Source organism: Rhinolophus sinicus, linkage group LG18, assembly GCF_036562045.2.
Source record: "Rhinolophus sinicus isolate RSC01 linkage group LG18, ASM3656204v1, whole genome shotgun sequence".
NCBI lineage: Eukaryota > Metazoa > Chordata > Mammalia > Chiroptera > Rhinolophidae > Rhinolophus > Rhinolophus sinicus.
This window is the reverse complement of record NC_133767.1, coordinates 1,442,204-1,463,606: the sequence shown is the minus strand read 5'-3', so window position 1 is coordinate 1,463,606 and position 21,403 is coordinate 1,442,204. Positions and strand designations below refer to the sequence as shown.

The following is a 21,403-nucleotide window of genomic DNA, read 5'->3' as shown; positions in this document are numbered from 1 at the left end:
ATACATAACATAGCTCACATAAATGGGTAAGTGGGTGAAGTTTAAGTGTGTTAATTCGCTCGCATTTCTTAGCAGGGAGGCCAAAGATACTGATTAAAATCCAAACATAGCAAAATGACTCCAAACTCTGAGTATTTCAGTTTTACATGTTTCTTTTTGTTAAAATAAAAAAGTGTAATGCCTTTCATTTAAAGTAGAATACATAGTGTGATCCCTCTGTTGTAAAATTATTTCTATGTGTTCACTAAAAAATTGAGTTCTTCTATGTGCCAGTTGTCGAGGCTACAGCAGTGAACAAGCCAGACAGGCAGTCTGTTCTCGTAGAGTTTACATTCTAGTGGGAAGCCAGACGATAAGCAAATAAAATATGCCCCCTCCCCCCAAGACAACCCAACTACAGGAAGTAGTGATAAGTACAAAGAACAACGAAACGGGGAAGGGGACAGTGTATTACATAATAATACACAGGAGCTGTGTTAGTTTAGATGGGGTGGTCCCGGAGGGCCTCTCTTAGGAGGTGTATTTGATTTGATCAATGGGGAAGGAACACAGAAGCTCAGGAATCACCTGCTCTTCGTTATGCCAGCGAGTCTGTAAGGCAGTGCTAGCCGTCGACACCAGGCTTCTCCTGCACCCGATTTCATTGGCACCACTTCCCTGTTAACTCAGCAATTGGAAGAACAATTGCATTACATCTTCCGAGTGGTCAGTGGGTAAATGGCCGAGCTCCATTTTAAGTGGCAGCCTCCTATTTCTGCAGAAAACTGATTGGCACCAAAAACCTGAACGGAGACCCAGGATCAGGGCCCATAAGATTTGTTGAAGTCACCAGTGACACACCAGCCTCTGATCATAACTTCCCGGTCACACTTTGGGGCAGACCCATAGGACAGACCCTGAAGGTGACATCCAGCGTTAACAGGACTCACAGAGGAGCCTGATAACCTTCCAAGCCCACGCTTGAGAACCTCTTCCCATGACCTATCTGTGTTTCTGTCTTCCATTTAATCCTTTGGGTCAAACATAATAAGTCGCCTTGTGTTTAAATGACGTATTTTGGGAGAACTGGTTTTCCCTTCTTTCCCTACATGGCCTGCGGGGTAAAAGATTCAATATTGAGATCGAGTTCTCAGCAGGTGGGGAAGATTTGAGAGAGTACACGAGTGCTGTTCAGAGCAGCCATCAAAGGACATACAGCATAAACTCTGTTAGCTCCCTGCACACGTCACCCCGCCAGCTCAGCACTTGTCCCTACCTCCTTCCAGCCCATGTGCACTTTCATCTCACCCTCGCGCTCCCATTATCTCTTGTCCCTCCATCGTCATCTTCCTCTCTGACTCTCCTTTGAGCCCATGAACATGCCACTTTCTCCTGGCGTAACAACAGCCAGGAGCCTTGTCCACTGACCTTTACGCCTCTCTGATACTCCCATTGTTCCTTCCTTTCAGAGCCAAGCTTCTCGAAAACATAATCTACACTTTCAGTCTTTAACTCCCCACCCACCTCCTAGTCACTCTTACTCATTAATCCACTCATTAATCCTAGTCACTCTTTAATCCACTCAAATCTAGATTCCACTCGACCCCTCCGCCGCCACAGCCACTGACGCCTGTCACAAAGCTCAGCACTACATCTCAAACTGTCACGTCCAATAGATATAACCTTTCCGGCCAGTCCTTTCCTGCCTCAGTATAGTAAGTTAACCGAAATTTACTCTTACTATGCAAACATCACTGACTGTTTCAGTTGTAAAATAATTAGTTCTTGTTTGTGAAAATGATCTTAATAGGATGGGAAAAAATATATGCCAAGCAGAATGTATCAAAATACATATTTATTAACATTTGAAGCTTTATGTAAACCTTTAAAAGCAAATGTGCCAATGAGAGGAATTCCAAAAATCACCGTGAAGTACTTTTCCCCGAAGTATAAATGAACATTAGAGATCAGCAGTCCTACCACCGTCAGAATAAAAAGTCTGTCTGAAAGAATACAAGGAATTATTTTAAATGTCATGTAGGTATTTTCCTTTACAGTAATAACTCCAGGAAGCACTAGGAGGCCAGAAAGAGCCAGGACATCGTGTCCTTACCTAACCCTAACTTATTAAATATACAAATATATTTCCATCTTTTTGTCCAGCCAGCAAATGAGAATCTGCTCCTGACCATTTAACAAAAGACCAATTCTGGTCCGAGATGGGCGGGCGGAGGACAGTGCAGTGACCCAGAAACAAGTCCCAAATGGCGATGGTTCCAGAAGTCAGCACGGCAGCTGCAAAATTACCTTTCACGTCACCTTCCAGGAACCTAACATCAAGCAGAGAAGAGACAATTCAAATCACATATTAAAAAAAAAAGAAAAGAAAAGAGAAAGGGTCAAAACCACACTCCCCAAAGCAACAAGAAGACAAACACCTGGAAATCTGAATGCCTCCCTTTGGACCGCCACCTACAGCTGCCTCTCTTGATGCAGCCTGTCCCTTGCACCCCAGCTCAGGGTGGCCTGCCTTCCACTCTTCAGTGCAGCCAAACTCAGTGCCCTCAGCGTCTTCCGTCTCGCGGCGGGCTCTAAGCCCAGACCTTGGCATGGCTGGGCTCTTGCCATTCTTCAGCCTGGTACCCCCACAGAAAGGCCCTTGCTGACCCTCCCCCCCAGGGCCGGACACACCTACCGACTCTGCTCCCACTCTATCTCACCTCATCCTGTTTCCTCTTCACAGCCCTTGTCACTGTGTGACATGATCCTATTTCCATGGCCGGTGGGTGTCTCTCCCACAGAAACAATCACCAGGCGGAATCTGGTTGTGTTTTTAAGACGGGGGCTCTGCAGTCAGCTACCTGGCTTTGAATCCTGACAAAGTAAGAGCTGCATGACCCCAGCAAGCTAACTTCCTCAGTGACAAAGGGACATGGCGATGGGAGCACCTCCTTACAGGACTGTTGTGAGGTTTAAGGAAATTGTTGATACAAAACGCTTACACAGTACCTAATGCACAGGAAGTACTTAATAAAAATGGGTCGGTATTCCTTACTGCCGTATCACCGACATCTTGCCGAGTGCCACTGATAATAGATCCTCTCATCACCAATAGATCAGTATTTTTCAGTGGATCAATATTCACGGCCTACACGACGGAGGCTCAGTCCACTTTCAAAGTAAAGATGTAAAGTACATGTGAAACTTTTCTTACTGGAAAGAACATAAATCCTGAGTTCCATGTAGAGAACATTCATTACTGTTCGTATTTAAAATGTTTTCCCTCTGGGACAAAGCAGGGCTTGAATACACATACAACACCGCTCGGAGCCATGGGGGCGGGATACAGGGAATCTGAGGTCTGACACCACTCTACCAAGCGCCCCCCTTCACCCCCCTTCTGAGCCTTCTGTGACCTACAGTGTCCCACGTTTCCATTCAGCCAAGGGACACAGAAATGTGCGCTTCCGTATGAGCACCAGTGTCTTTCAGAACGTCGCACACTTGCCTTCCAGCCTGCCCGTGAGGAAGGCGGTAGAGCATGACGCCCACGCTCAGGGTTGTCTTGGGGTTCACTGCAAGCAGCTGAAACACTGCGCTTCCCGACGGCTCGCTCTCCTGGGCACAGGGGTGACTCAGAACAACAAACAGGAGCCCCTGGTTTAGGAGAAAAATTAATAACCAAAGAAATCTGCATGAGTCTTTTGGGGGCAGAGACACAACCGAAGAAGCACAGGAATAACCGACAGGCTTGTGAGTAGCCAGGAGTCGCCACTGGCTCACTTTTGTTCAGGCTGGAACTGCTGAGATTACCCCTGGCCTGGACTTCTGGCTTCTTAGGGCAGGGCACCCCCCACCCCACGCCCGTGTTCAGGCAGCCTTTGCAGGTGTGAATCCAGCTAACGCACCAATTCCCTCCTGTGCCATCCACGCTGCATAGGGAAGGCGGCCACAGAAACACGTGGAGGGACTTCTCAAACTAGAAATGTTCATTTGTCAGCTAATTTTTGAAAATTCAGAACACATTTTCCCATGTGGTAAGGGGACCCTCGTAAGTGGTGACTGGATATTCAGGCCAGTCTACAACAGCCTATTCATAGTGTCAGAGGGACCAAAAAAGGCACCATCACATATGGTTGTTTCGGTGGGAAAACGTGCTACAGATCCCTTCCGGCTTTTAAATTACATGGTCTGATAACACAGCGCTGAGCTGGCCGCTACTGCCTCTGTTCATGGCTCAACGGGGGACACTCAAGCAGTCATCCCTGCCTCCTGGACAGACACCTCCTACCTGTTCAGATGCCCACACAGGCAGGATGCCAAGTCTACTAACGCAGTGGCTAAGGAGCTGTTTGCTCCCACGCGAGAGCACGAAACCCCAACAGGAAATGGGCCCAAGACCATTTACCACCCTCCCTCAGGGTGTGTGCTCACGTCAGCAATCAGACGGCAGTGCGGTCGGGAGCCAGGTCTGGTAACGGACATAATACTCCCCTGCACAAATTCACAGCTAGAAGGAAATGTGTGCCCTTAGGTCCTATAGCCAGAAACCTTACCAAGCAGTAATATTGTACCAACACATTCTCATCCATAAATTCCAAGAAACAACAAACACTACTACCTAATTGTGAGAAATTAGGCACCAGGGAGGGCCCGTTAATCATTACTTCCTAGGTGGCTGCTCTCACTCAGTGAGACCGAGTGACACAGAGCGGTCCCAGGAAACGGGTACTTACCATTTCAGAATAGGCCTTGTGACAGACGGAAGCTTGGCAGGAATCGCCAATGTGCATCTTTTTCAGGAGCTGACCGGTTTTTAAATTCCTTAGACACCAAAAATAAATAAGCTGATAAAACTCTTCTGGCAAACTGGGATTCACTAATATTCTTATTTATCACGGCATCTGTTAGGAGGGAATCAACGGAAAAACTAAGGGACACAGTACCTTCATTTTGTTTAGTCACAAATTGAGCTAAAACTAGAACTCTCGCTTAACTTAGCCAACGGTCTGATTTGATAGTTGAGCTTTAGATTGACTGTTGTGCCACTAGGGAGGAATCGCTCCAAATTCCAAGAGAAAAGCTTTCCATTGTCTTCTTGTACTTGGTACTGACATTAGGCACGTGGTATAGCTCTATCCTTATGATTGTGTCACAGTTCTCGTTACGCCTAAGTTCTCCATGGAAGACAGGGGTCAGGAAACCCAACTTGGTTAGATGAGAGATGACACCTAAAATAGACGTACAGTTATGTCTCTGACATCTGTTTACACTAGCGCTAGATCAAGATGATGGAGCGAGAAGGGAAGACCGAACTGGGGTAAAAAACAGAAGCAAGGGAGGAGAGAACAGGGTGAATACAAAAAAGAAGAAAACAGAAAGTCTGTCGGGAACACTCCTTAGCTTTCTTGAGGACGTGTGACATTGGCAGTGCTCCATCATGGGAGACTACCGATGGCCCACGTCCAGCTGGCTCCTGTCAGCCACACAGAACGCCAGCTTATTTTCATGGTCCTGACAACTCATGGACCCAGCGCTGCAATTCTGCACCACTCACTGCTTCCGTATCTGCGATCTTCCCACTGTCCGTACAGCATATTACGCATATTCCTGGCTCTATGTCTTGGTCCAAACTATCCGTTCCAGTGCTCCCCCATCACTGACCAACCCCATCCCCATGCTGACAACCTTCCAGCCATTCCTGAGGCCTCGGGTCCGCCCCCCCCCCCCCCCGCCAGCTGCATGAACTCCCTTCAGACTCCCTGACTCCCTCCTGCTGCACCAGTGCCCAGAAATCGCCTCACCTCCAACTCCATGTACTGCTGTCCGTGTGCCTCCTTCTTTATTTAATACAGACCCTAAGAGGGTGTAATACATTCATTCAATACTTCCGAACTTACTAAGGACCAGGTACTGTGTATGAGAACTGAAGACAGACTGAATTCTCATGCACCTGTGCCAGGTTTTCCCGACAAGAGGGGACCAGAACGGGTGTGTCCCTTACAGAGGTTGCTGTGTGTTCTGTATTTAGTCATTGCTCCTCCCCCAACCCCAAACCTCTGTCACTTTGACCTTGTGTGACGTGTACAGGAACGGCATATTTTGAATTGTGAAGCACCCTTATTTACCTACGACATTTTAGGGGCCTTGGGACCAGGCTTAGTCTCTGATTCCCATCTTCATCTCTCAGAGAATGGTATATAAGTAAAGACCCAAATATCTATGAAATGATTGAACCAGGGGAACTCAGTTAATATAGCGACCAAGATTAAATATTGAGACCTTCAGCAATAGTTTCAAAGTGAGTATAACACGAGTCGCTGTAGACACTTACACACATTAGGAGTTCAACAGGGAAGACGAACAGCTGCTATACGTAAACACAAAGTTATGTAGAGCCCCAAAGGTCACAGGCAGCTATGGAGACAGTACAGCCATACAACCTTGAGTAGCTACCGGAGGCAAGGAGCTGCGGCAGGCTGAGACCAGATGCGAGATGTGGTACCTATCGTCAAGGACTCTCATAATACAAAGTAGCGGATGCTGAGTGAAAAATAAGGGCAACATGAATTCAGAGAGGGAAACGCCGGTGAGGGCAGAGGTGACACGACAGAACTCAGGGCTACAGGTGGGCGGAAGATCGGCCTTAAACTTGGCGGCTACACGTACACTTAGAAGCTAAGTGTAAAGGTCCTCTCCCAACCTCAAATTCTGCTGGGACCCATCATATAGGAAATGCCAAAGGACTACGATGAGCCCAAGGGGAGAACTGAGGGATGAGAAGAAGATGGGCAGCTAAGGAGCGCGGAAGAGGCGAAGAGGAATTCTTGTAATAAAGCACAGGAAGCTGAAGACAAGCAAGCGGGGGCCCCTCAGAAGGTTTTATTTCTGGGGCGGAGGGGGAGGGCTGGGTGGAAGGCTTGACAAAACAACAGCACAGAAGAGGACCTGGAGGCTGAGCATGGACTGACAGCAAGGAGGCCGACTCCTAGGTTACATTACCCGTCTAGGAGCCGAATAATGCGGTCCAGATCATAGAAACAGCAGGAGGAATAGAAAAGACAACTGGCGTGAGGAACCTCACCCTTAAATAAGACCTATGTGCAGAAACCGAGGAGCATACCAAAGCAATCTGCTGCTCTAGACAGCAGGACGCCTGAAACCCCGGTCTCCCTCCCAGCAGACTAGATGCGGACAAACGCCAGAGGCTCCTTGGTGGGGAGGGGCAGTTTCTCTCGGGGACCATGCTTTCCTAGTCCAGTCGTAGGGCTGGACGGTGCAGAAGAAGCAAGGGAGCAGTGACACTGATTATCTTAACTTTCTCTTTACCGAGACCCATTCTGCCCGCAGGACACAGTTAATGGAGAAGGCGTCTGAGAAAACAAATCAATCTATTCTCCTAACACAGATTAACCCCGCGAATGCCCATGGCCAGGTATGCTTCTCCCTGCGGTCGGAAAGAGAGGTGGCTGGCCACGCCCTGACTTCAGTTTCCCTGGCACAAATCTGTTCATTTGGATCCTTTCATGAAACATTTTTTACAGATCTAGTAATTTTGGATCGTATTCTATACAGCGTGCATGACACTTCACGTGAACTCTGCACTCTGCTAACTTCTTTGAAGAACAATGATCTTTTTCCTAGTTAAACAGTTAACGTGGCTAAACTCAAATCCCAATTGCTGGAAAGCCAGTTCAGGTCCTTCTGCCTTTACTTGGGCTGCTTCGAGCCCACCCTGCATACGTGTCGTTTAAAGAGCAGCAGCTATTTACACAGAGATGCCAGCCAGACTTTTTCCTGGCTTTCTACTTCTGGGGGGTTTTTCTCACTCACTGTCTAGCTGCCGTGACCACCCTCTGTCCTTCAGTCCTTTAAGTCAGTAGGACAGGTTTTCTATCAAGCTTTCGGCCACCCAGTGTGCAGACTGGGGCCTGCCCTCTGACTAAAAGCCGTAAGAACAGGAAACTCACCTGGGGACATTTCCTTTCTCTAAGTGTTGAACCTCCCGTATCTTTCCTCTTTTTCTCACTCTCCAGTGCCTTCAGAGGGTTGTTCTTTATATTTTGTCCAGAGTTTATAGTTATTGGAGGCAGGAGAGGCGGTCTGATAGAAGCCACTCAGCCATGAACCAGAAGCAGGAACAGTCACACATTTTTTTTAAAAAAACAATGAAGTTTCATTGATTTTTAAAAACAGTCTGCTCAGACCAACCTTTATCACGATGTCTAAATGAGTACGATATCCTTGTGAAGACAGAACAGGGCATCTGACCGCGTACCCACAAAAACACAGTCACATTTAGAGTCTCATCTCTAACCCCAACAACCCTGTGACATTCGAAGTGCAACCTTGTGTCACCGATGAGGAAACCGGGAGGGAAAACGTACCAGATAACAATGCTGTTCATGACTGTGGTACCAAGCAGCGCTTCCTGCATCCCCTGCACCTCGGCGAAAGTCAGTAACGTCTCTTGAGGCGGCGTCAACAACTGTTTCTCTTTGCTTCTACATGAAAACCAGTCATAAGAATCAGTATTTTGTACCAAAGCAGTTTCTAAGCAGCCCTTCCACCTAGCACTGAACCCTACACAATAAACACTAACCTAATACCGGAAAAGAATTTCAACCAGAAGACACGTACATTCTAAACTTTCTACGGTGAACATGTATTACTGTTGTATTATCTGCCTGGATATGTTGCGAGCGCTTCAAACTCATCATATCCAAAGTGAAACTCCCCGGCTCTCGTTAAGCCTCGTGTTTCTTTCCATATTCCTGTCTCCACGAATTGTACCGCCACCTACCCAGGTGACCAGCCAGAACCCTGGACACGATCGTGATCTACGTCTTCTACCTACTCAGTCACCGAGTCCTAATGACTTCATGCTCTCATCTCCCTCAGATCTGCCTGCTTCTCCCCATCTCCTCCAACACTTTCCTGATTTAAGGAACCTCTTTGTCTCTTCTCTGGATTACTGCAACAAGACATAAATAAATAAGACAAACAAGAGCCACGCCCTCTGATTAGGAAAGATGTAAATAATGACCACAAAGTGTGACAAGTATATGGCAGACGTATCAGATGCTACAAGCCCCGTTTCCAACATGCTGCATTTGAGGTAATCACGGGGTGTCTAATAAATAGGCATGCAGGTGTAGAGGTCAAGAAAGAGCTCAGCTAGAACTGTGTGTTCACAAGTACTCAGCGTCTGGATGGTGATGGAAGCCCTGGGAACCAAGTGTGTGGAACAAAAAAAGGGGCTGGGACCTTGAGGTACACTTAAGGGACACACGGAGATTTCAAAGAAGACGGAAGGAAGAACACACTGAGCCGCCCCTGCTGATTTCCTGCCTGCCATGTCCTGCGTGCGTGTGTGTGCCCCCCCCCCCCCCGTAAGCTGCAGAACCTGCGTTACCACACCGACAACAGCACAGAAAAACAAGACGCCGGGATCCAACGTTCTCTGAAACCCTGGGATAGAATCATGCCTTGTCTGGTAGTTACAATCATCCAGTGCTTTTCTTACCTTCCGTCTTCTGCAAACGTCATGATTTCTACTTGTTGATCACACAGGGTCCCGCTGCTACTGACTAGCCTCCGCTTTGTCAGGCCAAGCACAGCTTGGATGTTTCCAGAACTCAGGAGCACCTGCTTTTCACTCCCACCGTCAGGGGAACAAAGTAATGCCCTAAAACCAATAGAAGGAACAATGCATAGAGGTCAGGCAAGCTTTTGATATTAAAGGACTAAGTTCACATTCCAAATGGAAACTTCAATCCAGAATGTCATTCTATTCAGAGTTTTATGTTTATTTGGTTAACACATCTCTCTTCAGACCTAAACTCAGATTCCTTGAAGACTCAAGCCCGGGTTATAACTTGCACTCAAAACAAGCGGACAGAGACAAAGACAACAGGGAAGAAGAAACCCCCCCTTGAGAATTACATACCTGATTTCTCGGATTTCCAAATTCCCCAAAGCCACACACACCAGGTTACATACATCAGGCACGGGAACTATTTGTAACACGGGAACCTGAATAAAACAAAGCAGCCAACACATTATATTTGCTTGACTCATGTTGAATTCATCTAAATTTTCCAAAATGCGTTGCATTCCTTCCTATTCTCCTTGTACCAGGACGGCTTCCAACATCTGGACACATGTGAGAAGGCTCAGCAAACCCGCCTTCTGATGAGCTATAAGTCCAGATAAGCCACACGCGTACAGTGTTTACGGTAGCACTTATTTAGTGCAACCTACACCTCTAACAACAGGGGAATAAGTAAATTCTGACATGTCAATGAAAGGAACATCATGCAGCCATTTAAGGTAAGTGTATTCATTGACTAAATATTTAGAGCTCCCCTATACAAAGCACAGTTGGAGCTGTGGACACACTGGAGAACACGAATGAAATCGGCCAAGAGTAGATTCTCACACACACACAAAGAAAGGTAACTGGGGGTGACGGACGTGTTAATTAACTTCGTTGGGGGTTCTTCACATTGGATACATGTATCAAAGGATCACATGTATACTTCAAATATATTACAATTGTATTTGTCAATTACACCTCAGGAAAGCTGGAAAAATAAATAAAGCTCTGAATAAATAAGCATGAAGAATGTGTAGAAACAATTTTAAGCACTCTAGGATGGCGACCGTGTAAGATACGTCTGCAGGGCAAGGACTGGAAGAAAACACACGTAGAAAAGAAGCAGAAGTGAGAGGTAAGGCGCACGGGTTATTCACAAGAAGTTGGAATGCCCAGGAAACCCCAAACTGCTCCAACAGGTCTCATGTAACAAACTATCTCTGGATAAACGTGTGACAAGCAAATAAAGCCCAATGTGAAGTGCAGAGTCTAGATGGAAGGTACACGGGTGCTCATTGCACAACTTTTTGGTGTATTTGAAATTTTTCATAACAAAACGTTGGGGAGAACTTCATCTCTCTGTCTTACACGGTCACAGATCCCGTTTTTGTTTTTTGGGGTTTTTTTTGGTAAGCTGCCCACCTACATTATCATGCAAATGGCTGCAAAGGTCTCTTTCAGCTCTACGGTTGGGACTCACCTCAGTGAAGTGCCAGGAATACATTTCTTCCCACTGCCAAGTGTCCAGCGGTCTCCAGAGAGAAACTGCATATTCACAAGCAGTTACGATGCACGGCTCCTGGAGCCCAGCGATTTCCCACCACAGCGCACTCACGTCCACGGAGCAGGACCCTGAAGGGTTCTGACACAGAATGGCAACAATGGTTCTGTGAGACGGGGATTTGGGGTCTGCTTTATGGAAAGAATACATATGCAAAGTGATGGGTTACAGGATTAGAGGAAATACCAAGTCAATGTAATGAAGTTTATGTGGGTCGCGTAGGTAACTAAACAATTGCCCAAACACGCTTGTACTGTGATATAATTAAAAAATATAGCTCAGAGTGGAACAAATTCGGATGTGACCAGAAAAAGACAGCCCTCAAAACTTACCCATTTAGAAATTAAACACCCTGATGAACTAAACAAACAGCAAGGAGGGTGGAAGGCATCCAAACACAGCAAGAGAACCCCAAATAGAGAATCATAAGGGCATTCATCAGAGATAAAAATAAAGTGAGCAAGCAGCTCAAGAAAGTTAGTAAAAGAACAATGAGAGAAACACAGCAAAAAGCAGAAGGAAGGAGCTATTAAGGTTAAAACAGAAATAAATGAAACAGGAAACAAGAAAACCTCAATTAACAGTCACTACAAACAAAAACTAGTTTTTCTGGAAGACCAAGAGAATGGACAAATCTCTTAAGTCTGATGCAGGAAAGGAACACTTTTAGAAGTGGGGGGTTGTAGGGAAAGAGGCTGAACTGCACATACAGACAAAAGAAATATGAGTAATAAATAACTTTTCACCTACAAATTTGAAGATACAAATGAAATGGTTGATTCCTTAAGAAACTAAGTTATTCAGATTGATTCAAGAGGAGCTCTGAAATGACCTAGGTAGGTATTACTGTGTATCTTATAGAAAAGGAGTCTGGGGCTCAGAGACTGACTCATCTGCCCAGGGTCACACAGCCAGTAATTGGCAGAAACAGCTGAAGTGGAGCTAAGGCTCGCTCTTCTACACCAGTTGTTCTCAGCTGGGGGCAATTTTGCAGCCCTCCCCTGGGGGACACTTGACAATGACTGCAGACAGTTTTGGTTGTCACACCTGGGGTGGGGGTGCTCCTGGCTCCAGTGGAAACAGGCCAAGGCGGCTGCTAAACACCCCACAGTGGGCAGGCCAGCCCCCCAACAAAGAAGCCTCAGCCCCGCAAGTCAACAGTGCTGAGCCTGAGGAACCCACGGCCCAGTTAGGACACGAGGCCAATCTATGTATTTCCAGGACCTACTAACAGAAGGCCGTAACCTGTATTTCTCAGAACCACATACGTCACACGGCGTATGAAAGGGTGAACCCCCCACTAGATCACTACCCATTTTCTTATAAATCCCCAGTGAGTCTTCTAGAAACACTACACCGTTTGGGCAGGAGAGCCTGACAGACTCCTCTCCCTCTCCCTCTGTCAAACTGCCTGATTTTAATTTTGATACCAAGTTCAGTTCCTTTGGTTAAAGGTGTTTTTGGCAATAGGTTGATATCAACTTCTTCAGGAGATGACCTCAAAATATAAATACAGGTAAACATGGTGAAAAACAAAGACTTTCCTGAGTTTACTTAACAGTATTAAATGACGAATGACAAGCTATCTGATCAAATTCTTCTCAGTTTTCCTGTCAATCCAGTACATTTTTCACGTGTAAGATGCAGGACATGTTAAAAGGTAACAGTCTTCTGACCTGTAACTTTGAAACCAACTGCAGGTCGCCTGGGTTGAAGCTGTCACAAGTGGGACCGTCTGCTACTTCAGTCTGTGGAAACGAAAGGGACAGCGTTAACCCTCACTCTATGCTGCCATCAGGATGAGAACTTCATACGGCACATTGTTCCACTGATGACAAAGTGACGAGGATCCCCCTGCTTTCAAAAATATGCTTTTTAGTTGGTCTTAACTTCCCCAGAATGCATGTCATGTTCACAGTCGCTTCAAGGGAACAGGTTAAAACAGTCTTAAACGGGTTAAGGAGCCCATGTGTAGGGACGTCAGGCTGCTGTGTTCCCCAAGGCACGTCATTCCTTCAGAAACAACGTCACAAAGGAGGGGGCCGTACCTGTTTGGTGGGACGTCGCCACGGTTCCAGGCGCGTGTCTGCACAGAGCTGATTTTCTTCGAAAGTGAACGACTCGGTGAGCAGAGGTGTGGCTTGGGGACCAGAATCGCAGTCCCAGGAAGGCTGGCCCGACACGTGCAGGCTGCCGTCTGACCTCAGTGGGCGAGTGCGACTGGCGCATGGGTTACGATCACCAGCAAGGCTGACGGGGGCCTGCAGGGGAGAGAGCGGGGCTGGAGAGCACGTGTGTGCCACAAGCTCCGCAGACACTGCGGCCCAGGGAGCCTGGGAGCCCGGAGCTGGAGTCGTGCCGACGAGGGGGAGAGCGGGCGAGCACGCGTCGGCTGTGGGTGTGTCCTTATCGTCAGGCACCAGAGTAGCCGAAGGGGTGAAAAGGAACGTGGGAGAAGAAAGGCCCTTCCTGGTACGCTGGCGCCCCGGCTCGGGCACTTGGCGACACGCTTGTCCTGGTCGGAGCGTCAGCTGCTCTCCCAAGTCCTCCATGTGGCGGGCAGCTGGCCGAGGGGTCAGCTCCTGCACAGTGACATAGTTCCCGTCCTCCCGATGCCTCCATCTGGACCTTCTGGACCCAGAAGGCGCACTCGGCTTTCCGGAGCAGGACTTCAGCTTTTCCAGCTTAAGGGGTCCAAAGTCTTCCTCAGGTAGCTGGAAGTCCGTGATTCGGGGGAAAGACGACAGCGGCTTCCAACTCAGCTTTTTATTCTCAGGAGCTGGAGCACTGCCCACGTCCTCATCCAAAGCTACATGAGCATCTTCACTGGAAGAAAGAGGGTCCTCTTTTCGGCAGTGACTGTCCTTCCCTAAAACAGAGAGCGACAATAACAAATATCCAACAAGCGGCATGAACCCAGCAGAGTGAGACCCTATGCCCGGCTGGACCTGTTCTTTCTGTTCCCCATCCAGGGCTCTGAAACCTGGGCGCACCGTTCAAACACCAGCCAGACTGGTGGTTAAGTTAACTAGCAGGTCCCCTTCTGGTAACTAGCAGGTCCCCTTCTGGTAACCAGCTGGTACCAAAAGCAGTACAGTGCTGCGGCATCGGCCAGGGGAAGACAGATGGGGTCCAGTCACAGCGTGGCCACCGGCCACCGATCTGCGGTGTGACCTGGGGCACGTCAATTCCCTTCACTTCCCCTTGTCCCTCCTAGGGAAACTGGACTAAAAAAAAATCTCTAAGTCGTTTCGGCTCTAAAACTATGATTCCAGCAGGCTACCAGAAGACAGTCTACAAAATGCTGGCTCTCCTCACTGAACGAAACGTAGACCCCCTTTCAAGCAAAGAGTTATTTACTATTCTTAAAGTGACTGGAATCCTACACCATTTAAACTGCAGCTGCATACATCACATGAACAAATGGATAAACAAACTGTGGAACATACATACGACAGAATAGTACTCAGCCATAAAAAAGAATGAAGTCCTGACACACGCTGCAACGTAGATGTATCTTGAAAACAAGCTGAAAGCAGCCCGACACAACAGGCCACACAGTGTATAATTCCATTGTTAGGAAAGGTCCAGAACACATCCATCCACAGAGACAGACGACAGACTGCCAGGGGCCAGGAGGAGAGGAAATGGAGCCAATGCTTAGCGGGTGTGGGGTTTCCGTTTGGGGTGATGAAAAGAAAATCATTTTAAAGCTGCAGGTTACTCAAATGGCAGATTATTTCAAAGTATACAAAAGAATGTTTCTAGTTTATTAGTAGACTGCCCTACTGATTCCTTCGTATTCTTGTTGACTTAAAAGATGATAAAAGTCGTAATCTCAATTTTAATTAATGATAGCTCGTAGACCAGAGCCTGCGTCCCAGGGTAGAGAGCAGCTGGCTGCTTATTTTTGTAAATGATGCTTTATTTATGAAATAACACTGTGCACTCGGTCTGAGCTCAGACAGAGCAAAGGCAGTATGTGCGGCCTGGTCTTTTATGGAAAGTTTGTGGTTCTTTAGTGTAGAACCAGAGTGAGTTTTCTAGTTTTTATGCTCAGTTTACCAAATAGGACAACTCCTGAGTGAACGGAGAAAAAAGCGTATATTCTAACATCCTCCAAAATCTTGTGTCCCACATACCTCACAGAGACTATATTGGGTGTTTTATCCGAAAAAGCTGCTCAGACCTACTGCGTTTTATTACACAATCATTCCTGAGAGGGTCTGTCAGTGACCTCTTCCTCTGACACACATTTGATTTGATTTCCAAAACGCTTCCTGTATTAGTGATAAAGCTTCTACCCACGGAAAAAGGCTGTGTTTGCCTGAAAATACTAATTTTAGTCAAACATCCAATATATTTGCCTCCTCGGTGTCAAGTTTTTCAGCCCCATTCGTGAACTCTGGTGCCACACGACCAGGCTGGCGTCGCTGTAATTAACGAAAAGCACGTTAACATCCTTGAGCCTTCATTTCCTCCCCGGTACGGGGAGGATAAAAACGGTCTCCGACCCGCAGGGTGCTGTGATGACTCAATTAGCATCTGCACATTTACAAAGCGCCTGCACACAGTAGGTGCTGGCTGCCATCGCGGCCATCGTCAACCACACTCCGATTTCCCTTTACCTCTTCTTACCGTGAATCATTATTGCCTTTTCACTCTGAGCTCTGGGCTGGGCCACGTCTTCCTCCGCGCTGGGGACACCTGATGTGCTGGAAGTGGGCTCACGGGGACGCAACGGAGCAGCGAGCCCTGCTTTGCTCTTTCCTCGGTGTCTCCTACCAGCCGGCCGCGGAACCGCCTTCTTAGGAAAAAAGTCGTTGTTAGGGGGCTGGGCGGGAGGGCTGACTGCAGAGAACGAGAGAAGCTTCTGAAACGGCCTTCTGGAACTGGGTCGGCCTGTGCCTGTGCCAGGTACCTGCATTTCACCCGGGTTCGCTTCTTCACTGGGAAGGTTTAAATTGTCAGCAGCGTCCTTATTCTTACGTTTAAACCCTTTCTTTCCGGCACCCAAGGGACTCGGAATTACAGCCTCCAGGGCTACTTCCCTCTGGCGATTTGACATGCGTCGCGTTGTTCTAACAGAATACTCCGCAGGAAAAAGAAGCCCTTCCAGCTTTGGGCAAGAATGTGTTTGATTTTCTGCAGAAACAGGCGACACGACTGCTAGTCCAAGACTCCTGGATGGGCTCCCAACCTCATTTTCCTGAAGACTTTCCTTTCTACCGTCAAGAGTGCTCCTGGGAGATTCTGAACCCTTTTCTGTGTGGTTTGGTTCTTTTAAGTTTTGGTTTTCCTTTGCCGCTAAGTTGTCATCACCGAGTTCATTTACAGAACAGGCATGGTCTGCCTCCAAGCCAGGACCTCTGGGCAGCTGACCACTTACTCCTGTAGCTTTATTTACCTCCGGGCTACCTGGCAAGACAGTCGTTCTTTTGCCTCGTGCCTCTGAGTTTACAGGTGGGATAGGGCTAATGTTCTTTAAACCGTGAGCAATAGGCTCCCAGTTCCTTCTAGAAGGCTTGTGTTGAAGGTGCTGGCTGCTGCTGCTATCTGACGCGGGCGGAGGAAGTGGCGTTGCCCTGCAGAAATGCCTGCCTTTCACGAGCGTATCCACACGGCTCTGTGGTCTGGCAGCTGGTGGAGTTAATACCCTCCCTCCCTCAGTTTCTGGAACTGGTGAGTCTGGACTACCAGACTTAGGACTTGAAAGGGAGGATCTTACTTCAGTTACAGGCATCCTAGGATTTCCTCTATTGATGTCTTCTTGTTCCTTTAGTCTTTTTCCTGAGAGCATGAGCGAATCAGTGTCAAAGAAAGATGCTCTCTCTTGTGAAATAAATGTTGTCTTCTGCTGCTGCTCTCTTCTCCCTGGCAGCTTACTCGGCCTTTTCTCCCCATCAGAGCCATTGAGCCGGGAGGCAGAATGGTCGTGGGTATCGTCTGTTGTTTGTGTGTCTAACCCTCCCACTGGGCCGCGTCCAGGGGTAAAGGACTCAGGCTCAGCGTCTCCAGCTTCTCCATCGAGATGGATGTTGCTGTGTAATGTGTCACAAGAAAATACTGCAGTTTTAGGTTCTGAGAGGAAAAAAATTATATAATTAATATTTCCCTTTAAAAATGAAACAAAAGTACTCCATATTTATTTTAAAATAGTATATATACATACTACCATTTACTTAAGAAAAAATCCATGCTATTCCATTCATGCAGGTTAAAATTCAAGTTTTTAATAATCTAATAAACTATAATCACTTTAAGTAAATGTAAACAGAATTGTGCTAAAAAAAAAAAGTGATTTTTAAACTAAAAGGTTAATCTATTCCTCATTGCAATGATCTTTTCCCTTAGTTTCCCCCAGCTATACTGAGGTACAACTGACAAAAATTGTATGTATTTAAGGGGTACAATGTGAGGTTTTGATATATGAATATGTGGTGAAATGGCAACACAATCAAGCTAATTAACATACCCTTCATTTCACACAGTTACAAGTTTTGTGTGTGTGTGGTGAGAACACTTAAGATCAGTCCTCTTAGCAAATTTCAAGTATACAATATACGTAGACTGTTAACTACTATCATTATGCTGTACATTAGATCTCCAGAATTTATTCATTCTGTGTAAATGAAAGTCTGTACCCTTTGACCACCATCCCATTTCCTCCATATCTCACCTAACGTTTATTTCATGTCTTTTTTTTTTTTTTTTTTGGCTCAAGTAATTTTGATACCTCTTTCCTTTTTCAATAGCCTCCAATTTTATGATTATATATTACCTAAGTATTAACATGAGAAATGACCATTGTTTTTTAGAGTATTTCCAGCCAGACATTTCCTCTGGGCTTATGTATAAATTTAAAAGTATCTTTCCAGTCAAGTATAATTTTATATATATATATATATATATATACACACACATATATATATATACACATATATACATATATATGTATAGTCACACGATGTGGAGAACAGAATAAGGAATAGACTCAGTGGAACTGTAACAGCGATATGCGATGTCAGAGGGGTAGTGGATTGGGGGCGGGGGGGTTATCACTTTGTGAGGGGTGTGAATGTGTAACTATTACATTGTGTTGTACACCTGAAACTAATCATTAAAAAAAATATATACTATATATAGATATAGATATAGAGATATCTCTTTCCAATAATTAAGTAATAAATATAATTTCTGAATGTAATTTCTAGGGGAAAAGAGCAACTAAATAAACAATCCAACTGAAAGCACAGTTTTTTGCTCGTAGGATGGAAGAAAATATTTACAGACCATGCATCTGATAAGGGTCTAATACGTACAATATATGAAGAACACTTACAACCCCAGAATAAAAAGACAAATAACCTAATTAAATTATTGGCAAAGGACTTGAACAGACATTTCTCCAAAGAAGGTACACAATCGGCCTCCAAGCACATGAAAAGACGTTCAACCTCATTAATCACTAGGAAATACAGATCAAAACCACAATGAGATACCACTTCACACCTACCCGGATGGTTATCATTTTTAACATGGCAAATTACAGGTGTTGGCAGGGATGTGGAGAAATTGGAACCCTTGTGCACTGTGGTGGGAATGCAAAATGGTGCGGCTGCTGTAGGAAAATTTGGCCATTCCTCAAAAAGTTAAACCTAGAATTACCACATGACCCAGCAATTCCACTCCTAGCTATATACCTAAAAGAAATAAAAATGTATGTCTACACAAACGTTTGTACATGAATGTTCACCGCAGCTTAATAGCCCGAATTCACAATAGCCAAAAAGTCCAAACAACGCAAACGTCCATCAACTGATGACTGAACATAAAGTTATGGAACAGCTAGACAGTGGAATATTACTCAGCTGCAAAAGGGAATGAACAATGAGCATGCCTGGATGTATGTATGGGTGGACGGCCACTGAGAACATTATGCTAAGTGAAAAAAGCCACTCACAAAAGGGTGCATGTTGTACGGTTCAACTTCTCTGCAATGTCCCAAGCACGTTAATCCACAGAGACAAAAAGTAGATTAATAGTTGCCAAGGGTTGGGCATCGAGTGGGTAAGGGGTTTCTTTCTGGCGTGGTGAAAATGTTCTGGAATTAGATAGTGAGGATGGGTCCACAATCTCATGAATATACAAAGAACCATCAAATTGTATACTTTAAAGCGTCTATTGCATCCTTATCTTCTGACTGTGAGGAAAAGAACCCCAGCCAAATACACCTGGGAAATGAATAATAAAGCAAACCTAAGTGAATGGGCCAGCTTTACCTGAATGGCTGAGCCGTGCTGCAACGTCCCGCTGGACCAAGCAATCTTGTTCTTTCACTGTTTTCTGAACAGCATTCTTAACCTTCTCAGCTCTTTGGGCACGCTAGAGAAAGCAAAAGCAGCTCAAGAACAAATTTAAGGGGAGAAAGTTCTTTTAAAGCTTCATTATGAAAAACTGTTTTTGTACAGTTATACTACCTCAATTTGAGAGAAGAAGGTTGACTTACCTGAAGGCGGGCCAGTGTCTTGCTGTATTCCCTTTTCAAGAATGCCAATTTTTCCTTCAACTGGAAGAAGAAAAACACCAGACAATACTGAGCAGGTGGGAAGGAGTCAGAAAGAAGGGGTGCAGGGCCTGTCAGTCATGAGTGTGCCGTGCTCAGCGGGTCGCTCAGTAAGCAGCAGTGGGAGGAGCAGCACTGGCCCATGTTACTCTCAGTTCACAAGGCACCAAGCCCTCTCCTGTAATCTCGGAACCTCTGCATAGACTGTTCTCATCACCTGGGGCATTTCTTCCCCAAGTCACTTCGCTAATTCCTCCTGATTCCTCAAGCCCCAGCTTAGAGCTTTATTTCCCTGGAGTCGACTTCTAGGTCCTGCTCCAAATCCAGGTTAGACACCCCACCTCTCCTCTGTGCTGCCTTTATCACAGCACTTATGATACTATGTTGTCTGTTTACTCCTGTTTACTCCCTACCCCATCTCACTGTGAGATCCCTGAGAGTAGATAGAGCTGTCAAGTTATGAGTCCAGATATCTTTGGCACAATAGCTGGCACCCCTATGTATCAGCTATTGTTCCCAGGTGCTAGATATACAGAGTTACATAGTGAATGATAGATAATAAACAAGAAAATAAACAGATAAGATGACTTCGCATGGTGCTCGATACCTAGACAAGGAGATGTGAGAGCGCCTGGCTTATGGGAACGACTACTTTCGGTAGGATGGGCAGGGAGGCATTTCTGAGGACTACGATTTGAACCAAGAGCTGGAGGAGGAAAGCGCTGGCTACAGATCAGGGGAAAGCAGTGTGTCCAAGGTCCCGCAGTTCATGCACAGCTGGATGGAAACCCACGCAGTCCAGCTCCAGGCCCTGTGCTCTTAAACCCACGCCAGACTGCTGCTCACAGCGCCCTCTTTAGCACCAAGCTTATCAGTATCTGGGAATTATCCTGACTTGTACACGTCCTTCCTCACCCCCGCAAGAAGGCAGGCCGGGCAAAGAAGACTGACGGGTTCATGGGAACGAAGAGCGGAGCGTAACGCCCGCAACAGCCCACGCAAGCCAGGGGCAGGCGGACGTCATCAGCCCGAACAGCGCGGCAGGGACACGCCGGTGCCCGCTGCAAACGCCAAGCTGGCAACAAGCTAAGCCTCTCAGCAGCCGCGGAGGGACGTCTAAACGTCTAAAGAGACGACGGCACTGCCGCGCTTCCCAAGACCACACGGCGCTTAAAAAAAACGAGGTCGATAGACACGTGCTAGCACGGACGTCAAACCTGCAGAAGGGAACAGGCGGTTGGCACTTTGTGTTTTTTATGCGTCAGTGCTGTCGTGGAAAAACGTGTCCTTGAAGTGCCACCGCGCCGGGACAGCACGCCTCTACACTTTCACTCCCTGGGACCCGCAGCCCAAGGAGCGTGGGTCAGAGGACAGTGGCCTACAGTCCTGAGAGGGGGGTCAGAGTTCGGAGTCCGCCTTTTCCCCGCACCTTTTCCTTCTCCTCACAGCTGAGGGGCTTCCCGGGTGGCTCTTCCATCGGGCCGGCGGCCGAACGAAAAGAGTAGCAGCCGTCGCGGATCCCAGGGCTGCGGACACGACGGCCCCGGCTGGCCCTGGGCCCGGGAGGAGCCGGGGAAGGAATGGGGCGCAAGGGGAACCCTTCAGCGCGCGAACAAGCGGCCCATGAGGAACCCGCGAGCCATGTATCCGGCCAATGAAAGCCAGCGTTCGGTCTGCGCACGCGCAGTCGGGGATTGCC

The 21,403-nt window shown here is 46.9% G+C and overlaps 1 protein-coding gene across 2 annotated transcripts; it reads right to left on the bottom strand.

Moving 5' to 3' along the window:
* Positions 1 to 1,819: 1,819 nt before the first annotated feature.
* PALB2 (partner and localizer of BRCA2) lies at positions 1,820 to 21,354 on the bottom strand. Of its 2 annotated transcripts, XM_019750189.2 has the most exons (13): positions 21,134 to 21,354; positions 19,648 to 19,707; positions 19,421 to 19,523; positions 15,777 to 17,219; positions 13,187 to 14,007; positions 12,815 to 12,886; positions 11,058 to 11,219; positions 9,929 to 10,014; positions 9,506 to 9,667; positions 8,367 to 8,483; positions 4,716 to 4,803; positions 3,488 to 3,636; positions 1,820 to 2,309 (listed from the first exon to the last, which is right to left on the bottom strand). In XM_019750189.2, the coding sequence occupies exons 1-13, from the start codon at positions 21,179 to 21,181 to the stop codon at positions 2,099 to 2,101; spliced, it is 3,522 nt and encodes a 1,173-aa protein (XP_019605748.2). In that variant the 5' UTR covers positions 21,182 to 21,354; the 3' UTR covers positions 1,820 to 2,098. The 2 variants fall into 2 exon arrangements, with proteins under 2 accessions (XP_019605748.2, XP_074178954.1); XM_074322853.1 differs by lacking the exon at positions 12,815 to 12,886 and having other exon boundaries at positions 1,959 to 2,309; positions 21,134 to 21,328.
* Positions 21,355 to 21,403: the final 49 nt, after the last annotated feature.

Excerpts from the sequence above, each read along its gene's own strand:
- PALB2 (XM_019750189.2), bottom strand. The coding sequence starts at position 21,181 with ATGGAAGAGCCACCCGGGAAGCCCCTCAGCTGTGAGGAGAAGGAAAAG. Across the intron at positions 19,708-21,133 it reads GCTGTGAGGAGAAGGAAAAG|TTGAAGGAAAAATTGGCATT; the intron begins GTGCGGGGAAAA and ends TTCTTCTTCCAG. Across the intron at positions 4,804-8,366 it reads ATGAACAGCATTGTTATCTG|GAATTTAAAAACCGGTCAGC; the intron begins GTACGTTTTCCC and ends TTGGTGTCTAAG.